At 45.6% G+C, this 27,330-nt stretch overlaps 1 protein-coding gene across 2 annotated transcripts in view; it reads right to left on the reverse strand.

Annotated features, from left to right (window-relative positions):
• The window catches only part of PSD3 (pleckstrin and Sec7 domain containing 3), a 109,401-nt gene that overhangs the window by 54,930 nt on the left and 27,141 nt on the right, over window positions 1-27,330 (reverse strand). For both annotated transcript variants that reach the window (XM_054284972.1, XM_054284980.1), the window contains 5 exons: window positions 26,430-26,810; window positions 13,291-13,497; window positions 13,104-13,184; window positions 3,895-4,007; window positions 1,115-1,173 (listed from right to left, as the gene is read on the reverse strand). In XM_054284972.1, the coding sequence (XP_054140947.1) occupies window positions 1,115-1,173; window positions 3,895-4,007; window positions 13,104-13,184; window positions 13,291-13,497; window positions 26,430-26,810 (841 nt within the window). The remainder of the gene's footprint in view (window positions 1-1,114; window positions 1,174-3,894; window positions 4,008-13,103; window positions 13,185-13,290; window positions 13,498-26,429; window positions 26,811-27,330) is intronic.

Here is a 27,330-nt window from a genome sequence, read left to right on the forward strand (position 1 = left end):
GCCTCGCGTCCAGTCATTCAGTAGGGAAGGCTAAGCCATCAGAGAAAAAAATTCTTCACAACTCCCTATCCCCTCCTGCTTCCACAACCTGCAGACAAAGGCATTCCATTAATAGGAGGTGGGTCTCAAACTCCTTGTGAATACTCAAGTCTTGGTTTTACTACCCGCACTGCCACAGGGGCCAAGTAGTCCGTTTAGACAGACCCAGGAAGCCTCTATGTCCTGCTGCCCAATCCAACACTCTTGGTGCGTAAGAGTTCCCAACAGACATCCTCCTGGGAGAGCCCTTGCAAGTGCAGTGGAGGGCCAGAGAGAAGCCCCAGAGATACCTGGCTAAAGCCACTGCTTTTGTATACTACAATGCCATGCTCCCTGTGTTTTTACACACTCCATCCTAACTCCAGGGCAGAGGAAGCCTCTCATCAGCATGGGAATACCTTGCATAGCTGGTGTATTGCACCATGGGTGCTGAAATACCCATCCTAAGGCTGCTGGCACCCTGTAGCAGTGTGACTAAGAGAACTCAAACCAGAATACTGTTTCACCCAGGCAGGCAATGGGGTGAGGTGTGCAGTACAGGAACACAGGGCTCCCACTCAGCATGCTCACATCCCCCTCCATTCTCTTGGTTTTGAGTATACCCATCCTTTGTCTGTGCAAAACTCTGCTTCCACCAGATCTGCCCCCTGCAACTGAATGCCTGCAAACATCACTCTCCCTTTGTGACTTCCCAAAAGGTCTTCTTCACCTCCCATCTCTATTCTGCCTTCCCACATGTTTGTACATACTGCAAAGGGGAAGCCAATCCCACACACAGCTTCCTGGTTAGAGCCTGCTGCAGGAAGGATGGTAAGCACACTGGAAAGATGGCCCTAAGGTCAGGGAGTATGCTCAGACATTATCGCAACGCCAGGCACAATGCCAGCTTACACATGATTGATCAAGGCATGCTGGAAAGGCCTGCCCAGGACAACAGCCTGGGAGTGCAGCCTTCTCACTGTCTGCCGTCTGCAAGGGCTTCAGAAAAAGGCCACCAGCACCGGGACCACCACAAGCTACCTAGTCCCAGCATGGTGTGGATAGGAGCAGTCTACACAAAGCTATGCATACTCACATGGCCATGGAGGTCTGTGTTCAGCAGCATCATGGCACACGTGAGACAGTGAACTCCATCTGCAGAAAGAGAAATAACCAGAGTCACATTCAAAACCACATCTGGACCTTCAAGAATCTGAAACTGAGACTCATAGATTAACTAAGTCTGTTCCCTTCATAAGAATCTGTTTTATCAAGAAATAGACATAATTAAATAAATGAACAATGAGGTCATCATACAGCTGGCAAACCAGAACAGTCTTTCTTTCATCTTTTAGTAACTCTCAAAACTGTCTTGCAGCACCCATGGATGAGGCAAGCAAGACAGGAAATCATGCTATCACTCTTAGCTTGCTAATACCAACACTACAGTATGAATCAACACTTCCTTCTTCATTTACTTCAGTGCAGAAAGGGAAAAGTAAAATACATTTTTTTCTTGTGTAAGGAGTGGGTGCAGCAGGGTATCCTGTTTTTCTTCCCCTCTGGCTTAGTCCTCATTCACAGCTAAATTAGACCTAATTTTGGAGAAGTACAGTCAGTTACTTGTGCTGCCTTGGCTGCTCCAGGGGCTTCTAAGCTGGTCCTGTGGCCAAGGCCCTCAGCAATAAGTCAGATTCATAGAACCACAGAATAGAGTAGGAGGACTGAGAGACTGAAGAAAGTGATTACTGGCTCAAAATAACAGAAATGTGTGTGTAGGGGGAGCAGCTCTGCAGAAAATGGGATGGTGCACTGCTCCACACCCCACTCTCTGGAGCCTCTAGTTCAGAACTGCCACTAATCACTGGCACACTGAAAGCAATGCTTCACACTCTGCCCTGGAGCCCCGGGATGGCCAGATGACTGGAAGTACCCCCAGCAGTTGCTTGCCACAGGAAGCCAGAGCAGACCCCAGGACATGTGGTTGTGTTCCTATTGTCTTTGGATAGCTGAAACTACACTAGGATCGAGGGCAGTAGCTGTATCTTGGTTTTTTGCTCTTTATTTTTGTATATTTTTTCCTCTTCTCTACTCCTAATTTCCATTTTCTGACATATGGGTAATTAAGATTGGATGAGTAAAGTTTACTAAGTCAATGGTCTGTGAAATGCTTTATTTTGATTGAATGTTTGTTTTAAATTCCTGATTTTCTAAGGTTTGCTAGGAAAGTTTGGTTGTGAACATTCTGGGAACTTTTGTCAAGTTCTTCTTTGTGCCCAACTCAGGGAAAAGTAGTAGTACCTTAGACCCTTTTTGAATAACCCTTCCAAGCAAGTTTAGAAGGCATCCTATAAGGATCATGGAGTTCAACTCCTGGCTCTGCACAGGACATCCCTATGAATCACACCATGTGCTTGAGAGAATTGTCCAAACACTTCTTGGGCTTTGCCAGGCTGGTGCTGTGATCACTTCCCTGGAGAGCCTGTTACAGCGCCCAACTACCCATTGGGAGAAGAACCTCTCTCTGATGTCTACCTAAACCTCTGCTGACACAACTTTTAAGGCTCCGCTCAGAGCCTCAGATCCTAATTCCCTCAGCTCCTGTCACTGTCACCACAGAGAAAAGATCAGTGCCTGCCCCTCACCCTCCCCCCATGAAGGAGCTGTAGACTGCAAGGAGGTCTCCCCTCAGTCTCCTCTTTTCCAGACTCTGCAAATTCTGTGATCTCACTGCTCCTCATCTGGCTTCCCCTCTAGACCTTTCTCCATCTTCATATCCTTTTTCAGAATACTCTCTGATAGGTTTGTATCTTTCTTATATTGTGGTGCCCAAACAGCGCATAGTACTAAGATCCTGGGTTAAGTGTGCAGGATTTAAATGCTTACTCGGGGTCCAAAGTCACAATACCCCTCTTGCAGTCTTGACTAGAGTAAGGCAGCCATATCATCAGGCAAGTCATTGTTTCACTCTGGACATGACGCACTTGTTCTGACTGCCTACAGTGTCTTGAAATAAGAAAGGCAATAGGCACATTACAGAGATAGCACAGGAGCAGATCCTTACTCCCAGCTTTCTCCCTCCCCTGCATGACAGCCAGTAAAGCTGAAGAGGTGCGATGTGCCCAAACATTATCTCACTGAAACAGGGGTAGGTCACAAAGCAAGGGGTAAGGAGGCACAGTGGTACCTCCAACTGTAGCAGCTCTTTCTCACACATTAAACTTAAAGTACAGTTAAACCAATGATTGCCTTCTTTTTCAGTGTGTGATCAGCATGTGCTGCAATCACAGGGCCACAAGGCTCTGCCAGCATGTCTGGCTGAACATAGCAGTTACGCCAACAGACAGTTTGTCCTCTTCTGCAATCCCAGTTTTCTCAGGATTGATCTATGTGCTTGTTTGTTTCCATCATTTATTTCCAAACTGACTGAAAACATTGGCAAGGAGAAGCACTCTGATGTTAGCTAGTCGAGATGAAACCATGCCAGGGTCTGGATACAGCACTCAAAATTCATCACCACAACTGGCAAGAACTGGCATGCCTGATGCCAGTGCATGCAGATACAAGTGCTGAATGGAGCACGGAAAGTGAACAACCTCTCTTTCACGTGTCACAGGACCTATTCTTGTCCACATGAGTGTAGCTGGAGTACAAGCACCCACACACCAAAGCCAGCAAGACCAGAAACCACAAGTGAGGACAAATCTGGAGGTGCCACAACTGAGGATTTGTATTGAGGACCTATTTATATTGAATACCTTTTGTGCTGAGGGTTTCAGAGACAGTCTCTAAAGTGTGGCACAGTGACCACACAGCTTCATTTTCCAGGCATACACCATATGTGTGGAAAGACCTCAATATCAGGAACAAAGTTACCTTGAGAAGAAATGGCGTTTGGGTTGCACTGGTAGTATCTGCTGGAGAAGTGGATTAAAACTCTCTCTCGTTCCTGAGTTTCTCCAATAAGTGAAAAGGCTTTAAAGAAACTCCTAAAAGAGCAGTGGAAAAAAAAGTGAAATTAAGGTAATAAATCTCTTTTTGCTTCACACAGTGCACAGAGCAAAGCACACATCACAGTAAGAAGTACATAAGCACACATTCAGTTCCAAGAAGCCTTTCTAGGAAATTGGGCTATCATTCTGCATGCAATTAACTCAAATATTTTAGTAAATGAAAGAAGATTTAAATTACTATTGGTCTCAGCCACTGAATATGCAAAATAATAAGTAATTCCACTATTTGAAATAGCTGTTCTTACTTTTAATTTTTTTTCCTATGGGCAAGGAATTGAAACATGTATTCTTTATGCATGATAAGATATCCAGGATGTTCCCTATTCTCTTCTAATTGCCCACCATCCCTGCACCTTTTAACTTTACTTCATTAGTACTGCTTTCCAAATCAGAAAAGCTACTCCCGGTGGTGAAGTAGTGCACAGCACTCACAGCTAACACCGAATGTGTGGTCACTTATCAGAATGGCCAGGACCATAACAGATGGAGAGGCATGTGACTACTTGGACCTGCAGAAAATATCTGAGCAAAAGGGCAGAAGACTTGCAACATCTTCCACTGAGCTTCAACAACAGGAGGAGTAACTTGACCCTCCTGAGGTTCTTGCTTATGAGAGCCCAGGGCACAGAGCTGGTGCACATCTGGGCACTCACTGGATACAGCCAGCAAGCCTGTGCAGAGAGAGGTGGGGACGACACACATCTTTCACTTCTATTCTCCTGCTTGACCACACCTCCTCTTAACCACATTGCTGTTCTTCCCACATAGAAAAATGTATCTCACTGCCAAAGATGACCTTCTACATTCATTTATCAAGATGCTTCTAGAAAATACTGAAAACACATAACTTTTGTATCTGAAGTAAGAAGACATACAGAATGACAGTCTTACAGACAATTTTTAAACATCCCATTAGACGGAACAGATCTGAGAGGAATGGAATATATCGCTGGGACATTCACATTATCTAGTCTGGATGCACAAACTTTAATTTTTTTCTCTGTGATGTAAGGTCAGAGACAAGCTGTACTTGCAACAATCTCACACCCACACAGAGTGTGATCTGCATGGTAATAACTTAATTTAACATATAATGTATTGCGAATAATCCAGTTCACAAGTAGATATAAGTGAATCTTGACAGGGTTTCTCTGTCCTTCCTACTTTGTCCTCCTGTCCTGGTTCTGGACAGGACAGAGTTAGTTTTTAATATACGGGCTGATGTTACTTCTGATCCTCATGAAGGAACCTCCAGCTCATATTTACAAGAAGTGAACAACATGTACTATTACTAGAATTACAGAGGCCCCAGCCAGGCAGAAGAAAGGGCCAATCAGATGTACTGGACTGTGTGGATCCAGTGCTCTGGCACATCAGACACCCAAGAGTGCAAGGCTTTAGCTCACACCGGCACTCAGATGCCACCAAGATACATCGGGACAGAATCCATCTCTTTCTGGGATGCCAAGGGGATCCCAGCAGCTGCCTGCACTGGAAGGTGGAGAGGTGACTGGAAATGAATGGATGGCAAAAACATCCCACTGGGACTGGCCCAGAGGCCCTGCGCATCTTTAGCATAGGTTACCCCAAAAGAGGGTATTTCAAGGACCCAAAAAGGCATTGTGAGGATCTATGGGATGGATAGCCGCTCTGGAGACAGAGGAAATGAGACAGCTGAATACCTTGCCTGGTGTCTCAGAGGACCTCTCTGTTTAGGGACTGCTGAGGGCTGAAGAACAGCAGATACAATCACTACACATGGCTACTGCATCACCAACAATACTGCACCACCTGGGGCTCTGTGACCCCCATCCATGAGATGATCTGTGAACTGGAGAGCCAGCCAGAGAGTGGTCAGCAAGCCTTGTTAACCCTTTAACAGTCCTATATGGTCAGTATGCTAGCCCAGGGACCAACAGATTATCATGGCCTGAATGAAGTCACACCAGCACTGAGTGCCACTGTGCCCAACGTGCTGGGACTTCAGTATGAGCTGGAGTCCAAAGCAGTGAGGTGGTGCCACCAACAACACTGCTATCATGCTCTTCTCCATTCCTTTAGCAGCAGGGTGCAGGCCTCAGTTTTTTACCTGGTGGGGTGTGACATACACCTGGAACTGACTTCCCCAAGGGTGGAAAGAGAGCCCCATTAATTATCCTGGACGAATCCAGACTGCACTGGAAAAGGATGTGAGGAAAAAATATACTGACAGCAAAAAAAATATCCTGACAACATGATCATGCAGGGCAACACAGGCAAGAATTTTCGAGAAAGGGGAGAAGACAACGCAAATCCTCCTGAAGGCTGGTTTTGCCACACAGCAAAGTAAGATCAAGGGACCTGCCCAGAAAACTCAGTTTTTAGGAGTAAAATGGCAATACGGACGCCATTAGATTCCAATGGACACGGTCATTGGAACAGCAGCTATGTCCCCACAACCATCAAGAATGAAACACAGGTTTCTGTGTTTCCTGTCAGGCACCATGAGTTTTTAAAGGATGCATATTTCAGATTACAGACAGATTTTAAAACCTCTCTGTCAAGTGATACCGAAGAAGAATGATTTCAAGCAGGGTCCTGAACAGTAATAAGATTTTGAACAAATTAAACAGGAGATTGCTCATGCAGTAGCCAGTCAGGACACTACAAGATGTAAAAAAGTATGCTCCACAGTACAGCTGGGAAGAGTGGTCCTTCCGGGAATCACTGGCAAAAGCGTACATGTGGAGATTCAACAACGACCCCTGGTGTTCTGGAGTTAGGAATTCAAACATTCCAACATACAAAGGATCTGAGACCAGCTACAACCCCACTGAAGCAGAGACACTGGTGACTTATGAAGGGGTCAGAGCTGCCTCAGAAGTGACTGACACCAAAGCACAGCCCCTCCTGGTGCCCCAGCTGCCAGCGCTGGGCTGGATATTCAAAGAGAAAGTCCCTGCAACACATCATGCCACTGTGGAGTAACTGGATTACTCTGACCACACAGCAAGCTTGAACAGGAAACTCCAATCACCCAGGGATCCTGGAAGTCATCACTAATTGGCCTGAAGCTGAAAATTTCAGACTACCATCATCATCATCAGAGGAGAAGATGACACATGCTGTGGAGGCCCCACCATACAATCAGCTACCTACAAATGAAAAGGATTATGATCTCTTTATTGACAGTTCCTTTTGTATCACAGGGACAAATCAAAAAGAGAAAGCAGCCATAGACAGCCCTATATGATGAGTCACAGAAACTACTGAAGGATAAGGTGGATCAAATCAGGTTGCAGAGCTGAAAGCCATCCATTTGGCTTTAGGTATCACTGAACAAGAGAAACAGCCAGCAATCTACTTCTACACTGACTCGTGGATGGTGGCAAATGCTGTGTTGGGGTGGCAGGACTGACAGAAAGAAGCCAATTGGCAGTGCAGAGGGAAACCCACCTGGGCTGATGAATCCTGGCAAGAAATCGCTGCCCTGTTAGAGAAGCTGACTGTAGAAGAACACCATGAGATGCACATGTGCCCAGGAGTCAGGCTGCTGAAGAGCATTGCAGCAATGGAGAGATGGATCAGGCCACCAAGATTAAAGCGGCTTGGGGTAATCTGCACCGGCAATGTAAGAGCCAATTATTCTGGCTCAGTGGGCTCAAGATGCCTCAGGTTATCAGAGAAGAAACGCAACATCCATGTGGGCTTGTGACCAAGGGGCAGACCTGGCCACGGACCATGCCTCTCAGTTACCACATTGTGAAACATGCGCTGTGATGGAGCAGGCCGGGCGGGTAAGGCCTCTCTGGTACGGTGGGTACAGGTGGCTGAAACACAGATATGGGGCAGCCTGGCAAACTGGTTACATCACACTGCTGCAAACCCACCAAGGCAAGTGATACAAGTGCTTACAATGGTGGAAACAACCACTGGGTGTCTGGAAATGAACCCTGTGCCTCACACCAATGCCCAAAACACCATCCTGGGCCTTGAGATGCAACTTCTGCAGCAACATGGCACCCCAGAAAGAGCTGAGTTGGACTCATGGGACTCATTGCAAAAGGAGCCCCACAGACACAAGGGCCAGAGAGCAGAGGATTGAGTGGGTCTAACATATTGCCTATTATGCACCAACCTCTGAGAAAACTGAACACCACAATGGACTGTTAAAAAGGACATTGAAAGCAATGGGTGGCACCTTCTAACATGGGGATCTGCATTTAGCAAAGGCCACCTTGTTAGTTAATACAAGAGGCTCTACCAATCAAGCTGGTCCTGCCCAATCAAAACTACTATGCACTGCAGCAGGGGATGAAGACCCTGTGGTATGAAGGAGAAATGTGTTAGGGAACATGGTCGGGATTGGTCCCACCCTTCTGCAAAGGCAAATCCATGCATGGGATTGGTTTTGCTCAAGCACCTGATGACACTTGATGGGTAATGTGGAGGGACAGGGAAGCATGAGGTGTACCCCAAGGGGATTCAATTTTGGAGTGAGAACAGTCTGTAATGTTCAATTGTACAATATTGTTTGCTGAATGGCACTGCCTCTGTATGCTGTAACTACTGGAAAATGAATATGGGCTGTTCCAGATATACCAGTCATGAGCTCCTGATGTAGACTGCAACCAGGTGAAACCAGGCAGCCCTCCTGCCTTGGAAGACATCTAGAACAGACAGAACTCAGTCATGGACTAAATGAACTCAAAAGACATCTTGAAAGGACAGCCACTGACTATGGAAATGATACTCACGCTTGCATTACACACACACACACACACACACACACACACACACACACACACGCGTAGCTGGGAGGTGTAGGACCTGGACATGATATAGATGGTATAGCATAAGGGATGGAAAACATACTGATTCTGGCCAGGACAGTCAATTTTTGCAGTAGCCAGAAGGAGCATGCCTAGGAGCCTGATGTTTTTCTGTACAACCTCAGGTAAAGGTTGTAGGGGTGAGGTGTCTCTTCTGGTCAGGTAAGGGGTTGGAGCAGTCAGGGTATAGCTGGTTTCCACATGGTGAGGGCCTGCATGTGAATCATTGAGCTCTCTTGTACACTCTGTTATTAATATTGTTGCTGTTACCCTTCATCTTCTTGTTGCATTTACTGTTTCCAGTAAATTGTTGTTATCTCAATCCTTGATCTTTGTCTTTTGTGCCTCCAGCTCTCCTCCCCATAGAGAGGAGATGCCCCACAGAGGGGGGAGGGGAGCAAGTGGTGCATGTTTTGGAGTGTTTCAGCGGGAACATTAAATTGGGGAATACTGTTCCTAAATTCACAAGAGCTCCTAAGGCAAATTTTGAGAATTAGCCATCTTTCTGTCTCCTACCCCAGTCTGGGCTCTTTCCAGCAACACTCCCTGCCCATGCCAGGTACCACTGACCTACACCTTCTCCTCCTCTGCAGCACATTTACCCCCTTGGAAGCTAACTTGGAGAGGAAACTGATGAAAGAATATTTGTCAATAAACAAGGCAGTTTCCTCACTCTCAGAGCACAATGCAATACCAAGGGCTACAGGGATGAGTTTCTGCCCTCCAGAGAACACAGAATACACTGAGCTAGAAGGCACCCAACAAGGATCATTAAGTCCAACTCCTGGCTCTGCAGAGAACACCCCTAAGAATCACACCATGTGCTTCAGAGTGTTGTCCAACCACTTCCTAAACTCTGTCAGGCTTGGTGCTGTGACCACTTCCTTGGGGAGCCCGTTCCAGTGCCCAATTACCTGCAGTGCAAAGAACCTCTCTCTAATGTCCAGCCTAAGCATCCCCTGACACAACTTTAAGCCATTCCCTTGCATCCTGTCACAGGTCACCACAGGGAGGAGATCAGTGCAAGCCCCACCTCTTCAACTTGTAAGAAAGTTGTGGACTGCAATATAGTCTCCCTTCGGTCTCCTCCAGGCTGAACAAACCAAGGAACCTCAGCCACTTCTTTGGCATTCCCTCCAGGCCCTTCACCATCTTTGTAGCCCTTTTCTGGATACCTTCCGGTAGCTTCGTATCTTTCTTATATTGAAGGACCAGAACTGGCCCCAGCACTCAAGGTGAGGCTGCCCCAGTGCAGATCAGAGTGAGACAATCCCCTCCCTTGTCTGGCTGCTGATGCTGTGCCTGATACACTCCAGGCAGAGCTGGCCCTCCTGGCTGCCAGGGCACTGCTCACTCATATTCAACTTGCCCTCCATAAGGACTCCCTAGTCCTTTTCCACTGTGCTGCTCTCCAGCACCTCATTTCCCAGTCTATCCCAGGTGCAGAATCCAGCACTTGCCCTTGTTAAATTTCACACAGTTCGTAGTTCCCCAGACCCATTGTTCATCAAAGTCTCCCTGCAGGACCTCACTTCCTCTGAGGGAGTCAGTGGCTCCTCCCAGTTTAGTATCATCAATCTTACCTATTATATGTTCAAGTCCTGTGCCCAAGTAATTTATGAAGATGTTGAAGAGCACAGGGCTAAGGATGAAGCCCTGTGGAACCCCACCAGTGACAGGTCACACCAGTCTGATGTCACCCCATTCACTACAGCCCCTTGTGCCTGACTCATGAGCCAGCTGCTCACCCACCACATGATGTGTTTATCCAGCTGGACATTTTCTCCAGAAGGGTCCTGAGAGAGACAGTATCAAAAGCTTTACAAAAATCCAAAAAGATCACATCAACTGGCTTCCCTTGATCATCTAAGTGGGTCACCTTGTCTCAGAAGGAAATTTGGTTGGATAAGCAGGACTTTTTCCTCATGAAGCTGTGGTGGTTGTCACCAATCACTGCATTGTCTTTCAAGTATTTTTCAATACCTCCTAGAATAATTTTCTGCATTATTTTACCAGGCACTGAACTGAGACTGACAGGCCTATAGTTTCCAGGGTCAACCTTCTTGCCCTTAGACAAGGTAGACAGTTAGACAGTTTCCACTCAACTGGGATCTCTTCAGATGCCCAAAACCATTCCAAAATCATTAAGAGAGATGTCACAATGACATCAACCAGTTCTTTGAGTATTTCTGGATAAATCCCATGTGGCCCCATAGACTCATGAGGATCCAGATGGAGCAATAGATCCCACACAAGTTCAGGATCAGGTGGGAGTTTATCATTCTCACAGCCATGGTCCCTCAATACACTGAGCCATTCTGCATTGCCTTTCTCTATTGACTTATTTAAAAAAAATCTTTTTGTTGTCCCACACAAGTACTGGCAATGTTAAACTCCATCTGAACTTTGTTAGCTGGAATTTTCTCTCTACAGTGGTGAGCAGCAAATTTGTATTCTTCCCACGTCACCTGACCCTTCTCCCATTGGATGAACACCTTCATTTTGTTAGGTCCAGAAGATTCCTGGTCATTCAAGTTAGCCTTCTGCCTTGTCTCGATTTGCCTGCCCCTGTGCCCTTAGGAGGTAGTGACCAGTAATGATCCCAGCACCTTCAGAAGCATTTTCCCACGGAACCTTACTAACTAGTTTCCTGAGCAGCCTTAAGCCTGCTCCCCCCATGTCCAGGGCTGGACTCCAGAATGCACACTGAGAGGAGCCAGAGCAGCACCACATTCCCTCCTGTCATCCTGCAGAGGCTGCAAGAGATGTACTCAGGAGGTGCGTGGGCAACATGAATCCAGGGAGTGGACAGTGAAGGAGCAACCTTTCCCAGGTCTCAGACCTGTCACTGATGCTGCAAAACGCCCTCCCATAGCTGGGAGGTAGCACAGATCACAGCAGCTGCCCCCAAAATGCTCAATAAACCACAACTTATCAATGAGCCAGCAACAACAGCACTGTTTCCCCTCTCACTCTGCCAAGCATGAGGTAGCATGCCTCAGTTTCCTAAGGCTTTGGAACGATTCTTTGTCCCCAGCTGCTGCAGCATGCTTAGGGCACGTAGGTGGCAATTACTGTAGCTACTCTTGAAACCTCAAAAACCCCTTGACTTGTTTAAGTCCTACATGAGCCTGGGCACATTTTAGAGAAAGTCCTAACTACTAATATTAACAGGAGATCTACAGGGAGCAGAGGCTTCCTAAATATGTGCCACAAAGCAATTATGTGTTGGATTTCACAATTTAAAAGAAGGGTATATTTAGCATCACGCTTCAGGGGTGCTGAAACCTGGAACAGAGCAACAGACCTCCCACTGCCCAGCATCTCCCACTCCACGCTGAGTGGGTGCTCCAGCTTGGCTCCACTCCCCCTGCCTCAGGACCAGGTGGTTCATGTTTGTGCAGGCATGTTCCATTTCCACTGCCTTCAGCAGGCAGGACTTGGTGGGTGCCTTTGATCTGCTATGGTCTCATGGCATCAGATCCCCAGAAATGCATTTGCTAAGGGGCTCAGCACATCTTCTAGATTTTCGTTAGAAAAAAAAATCCCCCTTAAGTAACCTCAGTCAAATGAGTTAAACTCATTTAAATCCCCTTAAACACCAGAACACCAGCAACTGGGCTAACAGGCCACTGCTACATAAACTTGGTGGTTTGACTTCTGAAAAAAAACCACTGAAAATAAAAATTGTTGAGGTCTGATTCAAGCGTAAAAAGCAAAGAAAATGGAAGGGCTGAGTCTTCAAACACCCATGCCAACAGTTACCAAACTCACTACAGCTTTTTCCACGTAGAAGCTTTTACTGTTCTGCACATTCTTGGATTCCTCAGGAAGACACAGAGAGGGGAGCTGCCAAACCACACCAAACCCTGCTCTTAGTGCACTGCAACAAAGCGGGGTAAGCTTCAAAGGCATCAGCCAGAGAGTCTGTGCAGATCAGCTGCGAGCAACACTGTAATTTCTCACTAGCATCTGGCAGACTACAAGTCCCCTGTTTTGCCAGTGACTGGAAACTTTTCTCCAGCATCTCAAGGACCATCCCTAGACAAATATTTCCCCCTCCATGTAGCCACCACTCCAGTAGCACTAGAGTAGGGTAGCACACAAAGCCAAACAGAAGAGAGAGCTCTGCCCCCAAAATACATCACAGTCCTCTCTTAATCTTCTTACATACGAAAAGGACAATCATGTAAATCAGGACAACACTGCAAACAGCACTGTTACTAACATAAGAATATGAAGTCCATAAATGGAATTGTACCTGAGTGAACAGTCCAGCGTCATGCCTGTGAAGTCAAAAAATTTAAGATATTCTTCGGCCACAAGCTTGCTGAATTCATTGCTAAAGAAAAGTGAAGAAATATGTGAAGGTTATCATACAAGAGTGAACCCCTCCAGAACCACATCAATAAGAATGTGGCCAAGCATGTACTCATATCAGCACATACTTTTTACCCAAATGTTTTGCCACATCAGAGCGTTTGAATCTGTCCAGATGGTAGAGGCGCTTAGCCAGGCGCCTGGCTGCTTCCAAATTGCTGTGGCTGCCATTGCTGAGGTCGTGGACAAGGGCTCCAGTGGCATCTTTCTCCTCAAGTTCACTGCTCCCCATCGCTGCACTGGAGTCTAACACCACATTCTGTAGGTCAAGATTGCTGTGAGATTAAAAGAATATGGAAAGAAGAAAAATAAGATAACATTAGAGTTTCCTTTTAGAACAGCAGGCAATTAATTGTACAGAGGCAAGATGACACAATGTAACAAAATCCACTTAATTGAAGAAGCAGTGTGGAACAGGGACATTTACTTAGCAGTCAGCAAAAGTTAAGGGTTTTTAACAAACAGCCAAACAGCCCAAACAACATGGACTTTCCTTCTGACTGTGCTAAGTATCCTCAACTTGGGCTCACTTCAGAGATAGCTCTTTGCTATTATCAGCCTACAACTGCAACTGCACCAATGTTTCTTGCATTAGTATTTTTTAATACAATTGCCTGCTTGGCTTGAAGAGGCCTCTTTAAAAGCAGGAAATTAACCATTTTCCAGGAGAAATGTAGTGATTGAGCTAGGATGATCAGTTACTCCAAGTTGAGTCAGAACAAGTCCCTTCCTCATTCTTCCCCAGTTGTCCTGGAAACAACCCAATTCCTTAAATCTAAAATAATACCACCAGAACTCTCAGCGGCTTCCGTGTCACCCATGAGCAGCGGACATCCCATGGGAAGGCACTGCTAGAAAAAGCAGGACGCAGAGCAAGGAAACCAGTTTGGATTATGAGACACAAACCACCCATGCCAGCCTGGTGAACTCCTTGCTTCCCTCCTGCTCCCTCATGGTGGCAATTATTTCCCTCACCAGCTGCTCAAAGTCAAAATGTTTACCATGGCAATCCCAGGGCACTTCCGATAAATCATGCACTTACAGATTCCTCCCACCTCTAGTACAATAGGAGAGCTCTGGCTGAGCTGTGTGCCTGCTTTGCTTCTCCCACGAAAGAGGCAAGAGCCCGCCGCACCAAAAAGCACACCCCCACATACACACCCCTGCACAAAGGCAGACTTTGAACTTCAGAAGAGCTTTTCTCTGATACTGGTATGAAAATTTTTGCAAAATCTCAGCTCTGTGTATGTGTGTGTGTGTGTGTGTGTGTGTGTGCGCATTTGACAGCATTTCTATTTTTATTCCTACATTTTTATAGTATATAGAAATTCTTTTCACTAAAATGCCATTTACACAGAGATAATGAATGATCAGCAAGGGTCATGCAAAGGACAGATACAACTGGAATGAGTTAAAGATGACTTTGTACACACAGCACTTTAAACAACATACCACAGCTTCACATACCACTGTAATTTTCAGACTTGACAAGCCATGGTTAAAACAACTGATCTCCATGTTCCAGTAACAATTGTCTAGCCACTTACTCAAATGTCTGCTAGCCACTCATTAATTCCTCAAAGACAAGATTTCATATAAGGTGAGTTAAAAAGAAAAAAATTAGGTATTCTGCATGCCACAAATCGTCACCTACTTCCTCATCTCACTTCTCATGCATGGTTTAAGAGAAGGACATGTACAGAACAGAGATTTGCCCATTTTACCTCTGTTTCCATCCTTTCAGTACTTCTACAACATCAGAAATATCACATATTCTCCCTGTGGGTACAACTTCTTTATCAAGTATCTGGGGAAAACAGAAATCTAACCAGTTCCTGCAAGAACTGGGGATTTGCAATTATTTCAGTGTAAATAAAATGGTGCTATAACAAAAGGGAGTCAGTCTCAACGCTTAGTAGGAAATAAATACTGTGAATACAATTCCAACAACACTGGCCATCAGTCATCCTAGGAAAGAAAAAAAGCCCCTCCTGATATCATTGTTGTGGAAAATGCCTCCCCAGCCCTATCCAAAGACACTAGCAAATGTCTGAAATTCTCTGAATTTGGTCTATACCAAACTTGTGAACAAAGCAAATGACAGAGTACCCTGACACAAGCCCAGAGCAACACTTGTCCATTCAAATCAGGCATGACTCATTCCAACCTCCCGTCTCTAACAACTGTCAAGAGCAAGGCATACCCAGGTGAGGTAACAAATCTGCAGAGTCTTTAATGTAAAAACGCTGCTTCAAAAGCCATGCCAATTCACAGAGCCTCACCTCACTATATATCACAGTCCTCTTTCACCACTGCTCTTTATTAAAGGTAGTATTTATAGCACTGAAAGATGGCCAAAGCTGACAAGAAACATCTGTACCCTGCTAGCAACTAGTGCACTACGAGATTCAACATTACCACAAACCACCAAAAGTTTAGAAAGAAAGGAAGTGCCAGCATCTGCCACTTAGTGAAATTAACAGTACAGCAGCTCCCAACTTCTGCTTTGCCTCTCAGAATCATGGCTGGGATGTGAAGGAGGAACACCCAGCAAGAGGGAGGGTGTGCTCTTTCCCCTGTTTGCCAAAACTAGTCAACAGGGCTGCATAAGAAAAACTATTTTCCAACTTCTCCATTCTAAAGCTCCACACTGACTGAGGGTGCCCATACACGCATTGAAGAATAAGGGATACTTCCTTCTGCAATTCTAGTAGTCAATTCTGACAGTTGATTAACTTATTACTTAGTACAAGGTAAATACTTTTTGTAGTGCAAGAAGTAAGTACTAAGCAAGTACTTTTTGTACTCACAAAGTACAAGTACAAAAAGGCTGTCAAATACAGGTTGTCTGTAACATAAGCCTTTTGTTCAGGGGAAATGACAAATTCTTAGCAGTAAAGTGAGACTTCAGTTCTCAAGTGGCTTTAGGTAGTTTCAAGACTCAGCGCTCATGTCACTGAGGACTTAGGAAATGCAGATGACCTGTGCATGACTACTGTGCAAGATGCCTTCAGAGCAGGACATTTTAGCAGGGTACAAGTGGTATATACTCAGGAAAAGGCTGATGTCTCTTCTTACTTTCAGCGGTTTCCAGGTCCATCATTTTCCCTTCGTACCTCAGTTTACTAATCTGCTGAACTCAATAATGCTTGCCTCCCTCTGTAAAGTGCTTATAACGAATTCTAATCAAGAGCTAAGAGCAACAAAGGCTGAAAATAGGTCTGTCTTCTGCAGTCTACAGTTTCTATACATAAGAATCCACAGCACCATTACCATCAAAACAGTGCCAAGAAACAGCTTTGTGATGCAAAGCAAGCCTGGACATGGATTTCTCATGCAGCTTTATTCTTTATCACATAAAAATAAGAAACCTCTACTGAAAAACACAGGCTGAAAAATGCAATAGATTGTATTCCCCCTACTCCTAGATTCAAGGCTAAAAGGGATTGTAATGATGTTGCTGGTAGTAATTGCCTGTCCAGCAATAGCTGCTGATTTTTATCTAGAGACACTTACATTAATCTCTGCTATCAGAAAACACAGAAAACAGAAGCTACAAAAGAACTCCAGACCTCTCCAGTATCACAGCACATGAGCTTTGGCCAGCAACCAGGTTTATAGACCATGGTATTTCTGTCCCCAGCAATGCACTCCTAATGCATCCTTTCTCCTTCTGTCAAAGCATCCCCACACCCACACGGAATGCACAGAGGCTGTGACCACCATATCCAGCAGAAATTACAGGAATTCGATAAGCAGCTGTAGTATGTGCAATACTTTCTAACAGCTCTCCAACCTCACAGTTAAAACATGTAAGCTGTAGACTCTAAGCTCTGCCAGGCCTTCCAGCTTTCCTGTAATACACCGTAATTGCTAGGCATTTTATACTGTTTTCTTCACTTATTCCATTATACACCAGTTCTACAGTGATTTAGCTCCCAATGCCAAACTATCTCAATCCTGCCATACTCAGAACTCAGCACACTTGATCTGTTGGTGAATATTCTAGATTCACTTACTGCTCGCCTCTCCCATTCCAGGTCCCACCAAAACTGAAATTATACACAGTAATGTTTGAGTGAAGAATGGCTGCAACGTCCAGAAAAAACACAGCAAGACCAGTAACACAATGATAATGATACAGGCACCTCATATCTCAGTTCTCCACCCTCCCAGACAACTAAGGAGGAAACCTCAGTCTGAGTGAGAGTTTATGACTCCTTAAACCTTGGTGTGCTCTTCATTTTGTAGCAAATCCATGGAGAAACAAATCTTTGCTTCATCCCAAAGAAAAAACACCTATTAGCATTTTCCTTTACGGAGTAAAGGCACTGAGCAATTGGCCCAGCTGCTAACAAAGAAGTGATGTTCAGAGTTGACACTGAGCGGCAGGGTGTGACAATTCAGCCTTAGTGCTGTCCCCATTACAGCCACTCCAGTGACCCCAGCTTGCCACTGCCTTTCACTTTTACCAGACTGATGCACACCATATGCTCTGTGGCACATGGACTCCCATGGATGCATACGTTTCTTCCTCAAGGAACACTAATTCATCTGGAATACATGTCTGGAGGGAATGCACTGGTTGCACCAATTGCAGGGGAGCTTGCATTAAGACAGGGCTGGAGCCTTCACAGACTTTTTGGAAATAGAGCAGGAGGGAACAGGACGAAAACCAACTCTTTCTCTCAAATAAATGTGCATACCTTTAACATCAGCTTTACTCCAAGGCAAGCTGTGTCAGGGATTTGCCAGCAAAACACATCAGAGCAAAACGCAGCAATGATTAAAAGTAAGGAAGGGTGGAGAGACATTCTGGCATGCTAAAGCTAGCGCCACAACCAATGTTATTTTCAGGGGGTACAGTGTCCACTGGGGAGCCACACTGAAGCTGATAATCACCCACTGCAGGACAGTGTTGGCCCTCTTGTTTTAAATAGTTTCACTCCAAGCCTTCTCCTCCCGGTTCTGAAACAGGACAGCATTCCATCCATAACCATCAACTCTGTCCATGAAAAGCATGCTCTAATACTGGTTCAACAGCCTCTCAGAAGGGACAAATCAGAAACAGTCAGGTGCCTTCCCCCACTTCTCTGCTCCACCCTCTATGTCCTGCCCTGTGGAAACAAATCCCTGGTCTGCAACCCTTCGGAGAGATGTGGCTGTTCAGTGAATGATATCCTTTCACATTTCAGAGGAGACCAGATATAACCAGTGGCACAGTCTGCACTTGTTTAAAAGGACCTGAAAAGCTGTGCTTGAACAGCCCAGCTCTGAAAGGAGCAGCCCCACTGAAGAAAGTGAAGAAATCCCGGTAGCAGTGGGATGTGATGACTCAGTTCCTGCTACAAATGACCCGACCACACAAACAGGTTGGGAACTGCTGTGCTGCAGTTTTGCTGCAGCTCCAAACCAGCTTCTTCAGGGCCAAGAGAGAGTGAGCACAAAAGCACTTCAAGCAATGATTTACCTTGCCAGTCACCTTCAGCTCCAGGGCTCGTCCAAGATAGGTCATAGGAAGGAGAGAAAAATAATAAAAAAATAAAAATAATGGCCTTTCCTAGCAGATGACTCAGTGTGCTATTTTACTCCAAATGGTTTAATCAGCTTTGAAGTCCTACGTATAGATTCTCTTCAAAGACATGCTTTGATGTAGATCCCCCTTTGAGGACTGACACAGCTGCACTTTGCTGCAACTCAATTCAGTGGGTGTCTCACAAGCACAGCATCAGCCAGGACATAAAAAGCAAGGGCGATGTCCATAAGCCAGAGTAACCACCAAGCATCTACTAAAAAGTACCTCAACCTTGTCACATCACAGGGAGAGGAGCAAAGTTAAAAGTAACAATCCCTGTAATGCCCTATTGGTTATCAATAAAATACATGTGCAAAGTCAATTTCACAGGCTGAAATGCATGCTGCTGCTCAAAAATAACCTCTTCTTTCCTGTAATAATTTGTCTGTTTCTTTCATTAAAATAATTCCTACTGATTGTAAAAAAGGGAGCTAGCAGCTAAAGCATTCAGAAAACACCATTTCTGTAGGCTTGTGTACAGCAAATGCGATTGTCATTACAAGATCACAGCATTAGAACAAGAAGTCCACCACATGCAGGGACAGGATTGCAGCCCTTCCAAGAGACAGCACGTACTTTATTACACAGACATGCTGGCCCACTGCCACCTGAAGTACAAATGTCTTGCTAAAAATACTTCAGGTTTGATTCCATTTTCACCTTAGGCTTCATACATCGCTATGGTAAGGGTCAGTGCTTGCAAGGGGACACTTGCCACATTAATGTCACCATGTCTAGAAAGTGAAAAACTGGTCCTCATCACAGGGGGTATCCAAAGGCTCCTCCCTGTAATGGATATTTCTGACATGCATAGACACATAGACTGGTCTCTTGAAAGCATTAGGATTGTCCCCTATGCAGAATCTGATCCACCTGCCCCAACAAAAATAAAAAACAGACCCAACAAATGCACTGCATACCTATGACCTTGCTGAGAAAACACTCAGCCCCTACATGTTTCAGGAACCCTCAGGCTCTCCCGTCAGAGCCCACCCGCTCCAGGTATCAAGAGCCACCATCCCTGTGTTCAGCACCCACATGACCCTCCTTCCCTATAATGCTCCTGCTGGGTCCTCCAGGATAGGACCAAAACTGGGAAGACATCAGAGGACTTTCCCCTCCACCCCCATGCTTGGGCATGGTTTAACTGTTGGGAGACTGGCTCAGGAAAAGTGTATTAACCAGGGAGCTGGTCCAGCTGGTCCTCCCTGGCAGGGAGCAAAACAGACGCATAAAAATACATGTGTTTACACCTTTCAGTTCAGACTTCCCTGCAAATGTGCAGATGAAGCACTTGAGCACTGGCACTAGTATCACACAGGAGCTTTATACTGAAACCATGCAGCAAAATGAAACATCTGTCCTCAAAAAGAACAGTGAATAAAGAAAAAGATAACAAAGAAAAAACAACCATTAACCAATCCACAGCTCACTCAGCTGTGTTAGCAGGGAGTCTGCATCTCTGTGTGCCCTGTTCTTCTCCACCGCTGCTCCAGCATCACATCCAAAGACATGAATGCCTCTCTATGCTGTCCTACCAGCTGCCAGCCTCCGTCTCTCCCTATCCCAGCACACACACACAGAAAGAAGAGACTTAACTGGCAATAAGGTGAAGAGGGTCTTGACTACCAGCCAGTTGTGGCTAATAGATGAGATGGCAAGGCTGCACTTCGGGACCAGATCAGAGCTGGCAGAGACACCTCGGTTTTGGTGAATCAAGCCTTCCTGACCTAAATGGCTTTGACTTTAATGGAGATGTGCCAACAGATGCCAGCTTAAAGGCTGAGCTGCTGACAGCTCTATACTGAGGTGCTTTGTGTAGCAAACTGATCAGCTGCTCCACTTTGTTTTTTTTCTTTTTCTCTTCTGTCTCTGTCAGCTCCTGGATTTTTGTTGTGTTTGTTTTATTTTCAGAGGAGGCTGGGAACTGAAGAGGCGAAAAGTCAGCAGCCCTTTTTTTCCGTGAAACAACAGTTTATTTAGGAACTAGAAGCAGCTTTACAAACGCTCACTAAACTGCTGCTCCAAGGACCTCATTAGCCAGAGTAAAGGCAAACTCTGTAAAGCATATCTCCAGAGCCTTGATAAAGTGATGACACTTTCCTGGAGGGAAGATCAAGGTGAACAGTGTAGCACAACATTTTAGAAGTTACTAGGCTGTGAAATAACAAGGCAAATCCTCAGCTGTAAAAATGCCAGTGGCGTCAGAAATTTACCCTATGAACTGTGCCACTTTACCTGGATTCAACGTACACCTGTGCCAGCATACTGTAGTTAGCAGCGGCCCAACAACTGACAGGGGCATTAGCCCATGTGGCTAATATAGAGCCCAGCAAATGAACTCCAGTGCTTGCGTGCTTGCTCACCAGCTGCAGATGCATTTGATGCATTTGCTTTTCTAGGACAATAACCAACACCATCCCTCTGAAAAACTTTCCTTATGTTGGGCATATGATTGGCAGCAAATATGAAGTACCATGTTCTCACTGACCTATGTCTTCTAGATTCCAGAGTCTGCCATGAACTGAGGCATGTCTGAAGTGAAAAAAACATCCACTCGGAAAAACAGGGATCTCAGCAGATTTCACACTAAATGAAAAAATTCAACTGGGTCTCAAAGTGAATCCTCAAAGTGAAAAAAATTCGACTACACCTCCATCAGAAAGACTAATAAAATGTATGTATAAAGGTTACATATTAATTCCCAAGTACTGAGTCTTGTGACCACATTGAAAAATCAAATACAAGCTACTTTGGACAAAAATACCAGCGTACAATCTGAAAACGAAAATTTTAACTGGCATGCAGGTATTCATAAACTGGGAAGAGACTTAGAGAATTGACTGGGAGAGAGGAATCAAAACTGAATTTATTTGTCAACAAAGTTTATTGTCTTAAAGAAGGAATAAGCAGAGAGCCAAGTAAGAAACTGCTGGAAATTACCTATATACAGAAGAAAAATATCCACCATGGGAACTACTACAAGAGGCCCCAACAATTGAAAGTAACCTGGTACCCATGGGAATTTCAGGCTACATTCTTGTGAATTTATTTTGAGAATTGCCAGATTGCTTTGGGGAGTTTGTTTTCTTCCTCTCTTGAATACATATGCAACTAAATTTGTGTTTGCATCTCTAGGAAAAAAAAAAATAACAGGACTTGCAGAATTTGCTGAGCATCAGCAGTTCTTTGAAGATGATGGCAGGTGGCAAATATTTAGCATTTTTGAGGATTAGGAGTTGCAATACAGATTTTTTATTTTCTCTCTAGATTTACAAAAAATCTTGGGCAATGTCCTGCCAACAGAAACAATACTTCCCAAGACAACAGGAAAAGGCACTTATGGCAGGAAAAAAAATGCCCTAAGTTTTTTGTTGTTGTTTTGTGAGCTTTTAAAAATTTATTCTGCCTCTAGCCTACAAAGGGAGAGGGAATGGAAAACTGCTGTTAAGTGTGCAGTATAAGAAAACACTAAAAAGAAGTCTAGTCCATAAAGTCTGGAAGTATAGAGATCATCACACAGATAATTTTACACTTCACATTTAGTCACACAGATGCTTTGTCTCTGATATACATAGAAAAAATAACTCCTTTTCCCCTCAGGTATATCCTACTGCTTTGGAAAGTAAGATATACTTATTTTACCCACTCTTTATCCAAGTCACCCCACTCTGACTTGGATCACCAATTTCAATCAATTTGCAAATGATTACACCTAGTCCAGGCAACGCAAACTCAGGCTCAGTGACTTAGTAGCAGCTTGCAAACAGTTTTCCTTACTGCCTCTAAAAGACTTAACTCCCAGACAGGAAGGCTGAGCCTTGATGGCCTTAACATAGCCCACTGGCATGGGAAGGGAGGAGTACAGCACCTGGAGCATGGGTGTGGCAGTGACGACTGAATGCCTCTGTAAGGAAAACAGAGAGACAAGGGCACCAAACACGCTCCAAATGCAACGTCGTTTTTGAGATTACAAAGCTTCACTACACTGGCAGCCTGCGGCTCAGCCTATTTCATGAGGATCCCATGGTGCTCACACACACAGCAAGGCTGTCGCTCAGCTCAGAAACCTCACACACTACCCCTCCTCCGTGTGTTCTCCGAACCCCCTCCTGTGGAAATTCAAGGCTACTTCAGCTGCAGAATTTTTTTTCCCCCTCAGAGGGCTAATCACTACAAAATGACAGAATATTCTGAGTTGCAAGGGACACAAAAGGATCATCGACTCCAACTGTTAAGTGAACAGCCCACACAAAGATCAAACCCGCAACTTTGGCATTATTAGCACCACGTACTAACCAACTGAGCTTATCTCAGAGAACTGAAAGAGAATAAACTCCACCCCAAAGAGACAAAGAGTCCCAAAAGAAGGCAAGCTGCACACCCTTCTCCCTCAACCATCGCTCCTCCGCTGGCCAGGCACAAAATGCATCTAAGCTACGCCAGGAAAGGGCTACTTGCAAAAGTAAGCCTGCCTGCTCTGCAGGAAGACCCAGGGGCTGCTGACATCCCCCGACCCTAAGGAAGTACGGCAGGTGGCTGTCAAAGCAGGCAGGTCCATCATACAGCTCTTGCCAAGACTTACTGTTTTTAACCACGGCCAGCAGCTGACAGGGAGGACAACAGGAATGAAATCTTCAGACACCTAGGAGCTCATAGGATCTTGTAGCCTGCAAGCCTCTAATAATTTTTTTCCTCTTTTTTTTTCAGTCTGAAGGCATGTGACCGGCCCTCACATACCAGAGTTGACCCCTCCCAAAGCCAGCAATTTCCTAAGAGCAGAGAAGGATGTTACCCTCCCGCTTATTCATTACAAGGCCAGGTCATTCTTTATCCTTACGCATCAAAAGCTCACTCTCCGTGTGAGGTATACTCTGGATCCCTCTGGACAGGTGCCGAAGGGGCTATGGTGCTCAGCTACTTAACAGGGGGGCATGACCACGGGAGCCCCGGCTCCTCTTTTCCCAACTGGCACACGGCTTTCAGTTTCCAGGTGAAAAACTACCAGCTCTTTGCTCTCAAGTCGGCCGTCCCCTTGTGTTCTGGGCCAGGAAGAACTGCTCGTGTTTCACACTGCTCCCCCAGTTAACTAGTGCCGGTACTTGGAAGCATGCTCCCTCCCAGCCACTTTTTATATTGCCGAAATACCACGGCACAAGGCACGGCTGAGATTTTGGTTTCGGTTTTTTGCTCCCTCGGCTTGGCAGTACCGTTTCCGGAAAAGGCGAGGGGTCTCATGCTCCTTGCTGTCCCGCACTGCCACACTACCCTGCTCCCAAATCCCCAGCTCCCGAAACGCCTCCGCTTCCCTTTTCACTTGCCAGTATCCACATGCCGAGGCCCCACAGCAACGCCCCCCTCTGGGAGGGGCTTCTCCCGCCGCTCTCCTCCAGGCGGGGGGCGGCGGGAGCGGGGACCCCCGGCCGGGCAAAGCGCCGGGAGCGCCCCGGCGGCACCGCGCGGGGCCGGGCACGCCGGGCCGAGGGCTTGCCTCCCCCCACCCTCCTCCTCAGGCCGGGCTGGACCACCGCGGAGGGTGCCCTCGCTCCTCTGCAGCGCCAGGCAGGCACTACGCGTGAGGAACTGCAGCCCCAAGCACAACCTACGGCACTGTAGGAAACGAGAGCTTCAGCAGCAGGCACAGGCAGACTTAGGTAAACCTAAATCTCGGATTGCTTCAGGCAACACAACTGCGCGTTCAAACTCCCTGAGCCGCCAGGGCTTAGGAGAGGAGGCTATTTCTGGTTCACCTGAGCATCACCACGACACACCGCCTCGACCCCTCTGCGATAAACCTCCCGCTGCCCCCAGCACGCACACACTGCTTCTCACCCATGAGCTCTTAACACCGTGATTCCCCACTGGCTACAACAAAGTAGCACTCACGACCTGTCAGTCGCCGGTCAGTCACCACACAACATACACACCTGGTGCAATACAACATGATATTGGAATACCAAAGGAGAAAGGGTGGTGTTAGCTGTGAGATTATTGTTGGGAGGATTACTCTGTTGGGCATACTCGTGGCTAGCTATCTTGCCGTGGTGCCATTCTCTACTGGCATCTACCTTAGGTGAGCCCTTGAGACTGATTCCTAAACAAACTAGGAACACTCTTTTTTTTTTGTCTGGTTTTTTTTTTTTAATTGAGGAAAGAAGTATTTTAAACATCTATTACTAGTTTATCAGTATGGCTGCAAATCTAAACTAAAATTAATTCCAAGTGAAATCCACACTAGGCAGGCACCTGATGTGACTCATCTAAGCACATCTTGTCTTTGCCATAATTTCTGCCCTGATGAGCCAATGTAGGCCTTACTTGACAGTATCTTTTAAATATTAGATTCTGCAACTATAGGGTAACAGAATCAGGATCTGAATGTGTGCTTGTTCTCCTCTGTCCAGTTTTGTCAGCCTTTGGTTTTGCTGTAAGTAAGGAGCTGAAAGTCTCAGGACTGACCTCAGTTTCTGGTTCCATAAAGGTTATTACAGATTAGCAGTCACTTATTGCCTATTGGCAGTCACTATGCATGCACAAGATTTAAATACCTGTCTTACTGTCTGATTGAGGGAAAAATATTTTAAACTCGTAACATTCTTCTGCCTGCTGTTTTAAGAGCAAACTGTACCTCAATCCATAAAGCTAGCAAAACTACTTCAGCTCAAAAGACTTCTTTCATTTTAGCACAAAAGAAATAAAACAGATAAAAGATCTCCCACCTTTACTCCCAGGAAAGCTCTAACTAGACTAGTCGAATCTAAGGGAATAGTCCTAGGACTCTTAGATAACATCCTGTCTCGGGAGGATGAAGACCAGAGGCATCTTTGTCACTCAGAAGGTCCTTCACCACTTTGCAAGTGTGTTCATCCTCACCACTCTGCTCTTAATTCAACCTCCCACTTCGTCTGTCTGCCTTTCACTGTCCCCACTCTCTTTGACAGCACACTGTAAGAGAAGTTTGCACATAGAGTGATTTTCTACAATTGTACAGTATTTTCTGACCACTCAGCCTAGTTTTTTACTTCTCACATGACTCTTTCTTTTAATAGGCTTTCTCACCTCTCCTTTTACCTAAACAGAAATTATTAACATTTTTGCAATGCTCACTCCTCTTTCAGAAAGTGCACAGACAAAAGAAGCAGCTAACCTGTGAATGTGGGAGCAAAATCTCATCCCAGCAGAAGTTCTAAACTCCCACTGGCCTCAAGAGAGGAAACACTGTGACAAAAGACACATCTTTAACATCCAGATCACAAACTGCATTTGGACAACTCATTTGTGCACACAAATTGTTACCGCACCTAAAGTTGCTGCCAATAAATTCAGGTAGGAACTGTAGCTGAACAAGGTTCATTTGTAAGAGACAGGTCCCAGAGATGTGATAATACCAGACAGACTTTTATCAACACATCAGCATTGCCTAATAAACCTTCTTAATGTATATTTGTCACTCTTCTTATGAATGGCAGCTTTGGATGGCTCATATCTCTCCTGCAGTCACCCTGAAAATTGCTCTCTGTAGAAAATTAGAAGTGTTAAAAGAGGCAAAACTACACTCTGTGACAGTATACTGAAGCAAAGAGGCTGGGGAAAAATCAGCAGGCACACAGAAAGCTCACCCACTACTTTTACCTTTCCAGATGAGGGACTTCTGTGACATCTCCTTTGAAGAGTGTTTCGCTTACATCCCTTAAGCCATTGGCGATGCCTTCACCACATCCCTTCACCTCCCTGTCAGGGACATCTGTCTGCCCCACGACTGATGTCCTATCTAAGAACTGTCCACCTTCCTTCATGCGCTGCTGGATCATGGGAGTGAGTGGCATCTCAAAGCTGAAGTAGCTATCGGGCTCCGAGTACAATGTCTCCAGAGATTCTGCACTGTAGTACAAAGATGCATTGTCTAGGATGTTTTCAAACTGTGAGCTGTACAGATCAGTGGAGACGTCAGAGTGCCTCTGCCCAAGGAAATCTTCATATCCTCCTGTGGTGGCTTCCCGCTCCTCCACCATCCTGAAAATTAACCAGAAACAGCTCATTTCAGTTTGGGGGCAAGGTTTAGACTTTGGGCAACTGTTCTCACTTTCCGCCTTTCTGAGCAGAAAGGTCAATGCAGCTTTATGCAAGAGAGGGCACTGCAGGTAAAATGCTGGTTTCTCCTTGCACTACCTCTCTTTATGACTGGCATCATCTCCCTCTCCAGGGACATAGAAAGAAACAATTTTCTGGGTAAAAGAAGAGGGCTGGGAGACATCCTAGTATTGTCTAACAGATCAGCTGCCTACGTGCAAAAGAGAAAAGCACACACAATGCGTAAGATCTATCCTAGCACCAGTGCCAAGCCAGAGGCTGCACATGTTGGAGATGTGTATCCCAATAGAGTCTCTGCCCCTGAAGGATAATTTGCTATCCCTGCAGTCCTAGGACTGGGGTCTTCAGCAAAAAGCTGAAGGAAATCACTCCAAAATGCAAAGGGAAGCACGTGCAATTAAAAATATGGAGTCTGGGGAAATAGATTTGAAGGGAGAAGACT

Source organism: Melozone crissalis, unplaced genomic scaffold (assembly GCF_028551555.1).
Source record: "Melozone crissalis strain CALT ecotype California unplaced genomic scaffold, PUWL_Pcris_2 ptg000005l_1, whole genome shotgun sequence".
NCBI lineage: Eukaryota > Metazoa > Chordata > Aves > Passeriformes > Passerellidae > Melozone > Melozone crissalis.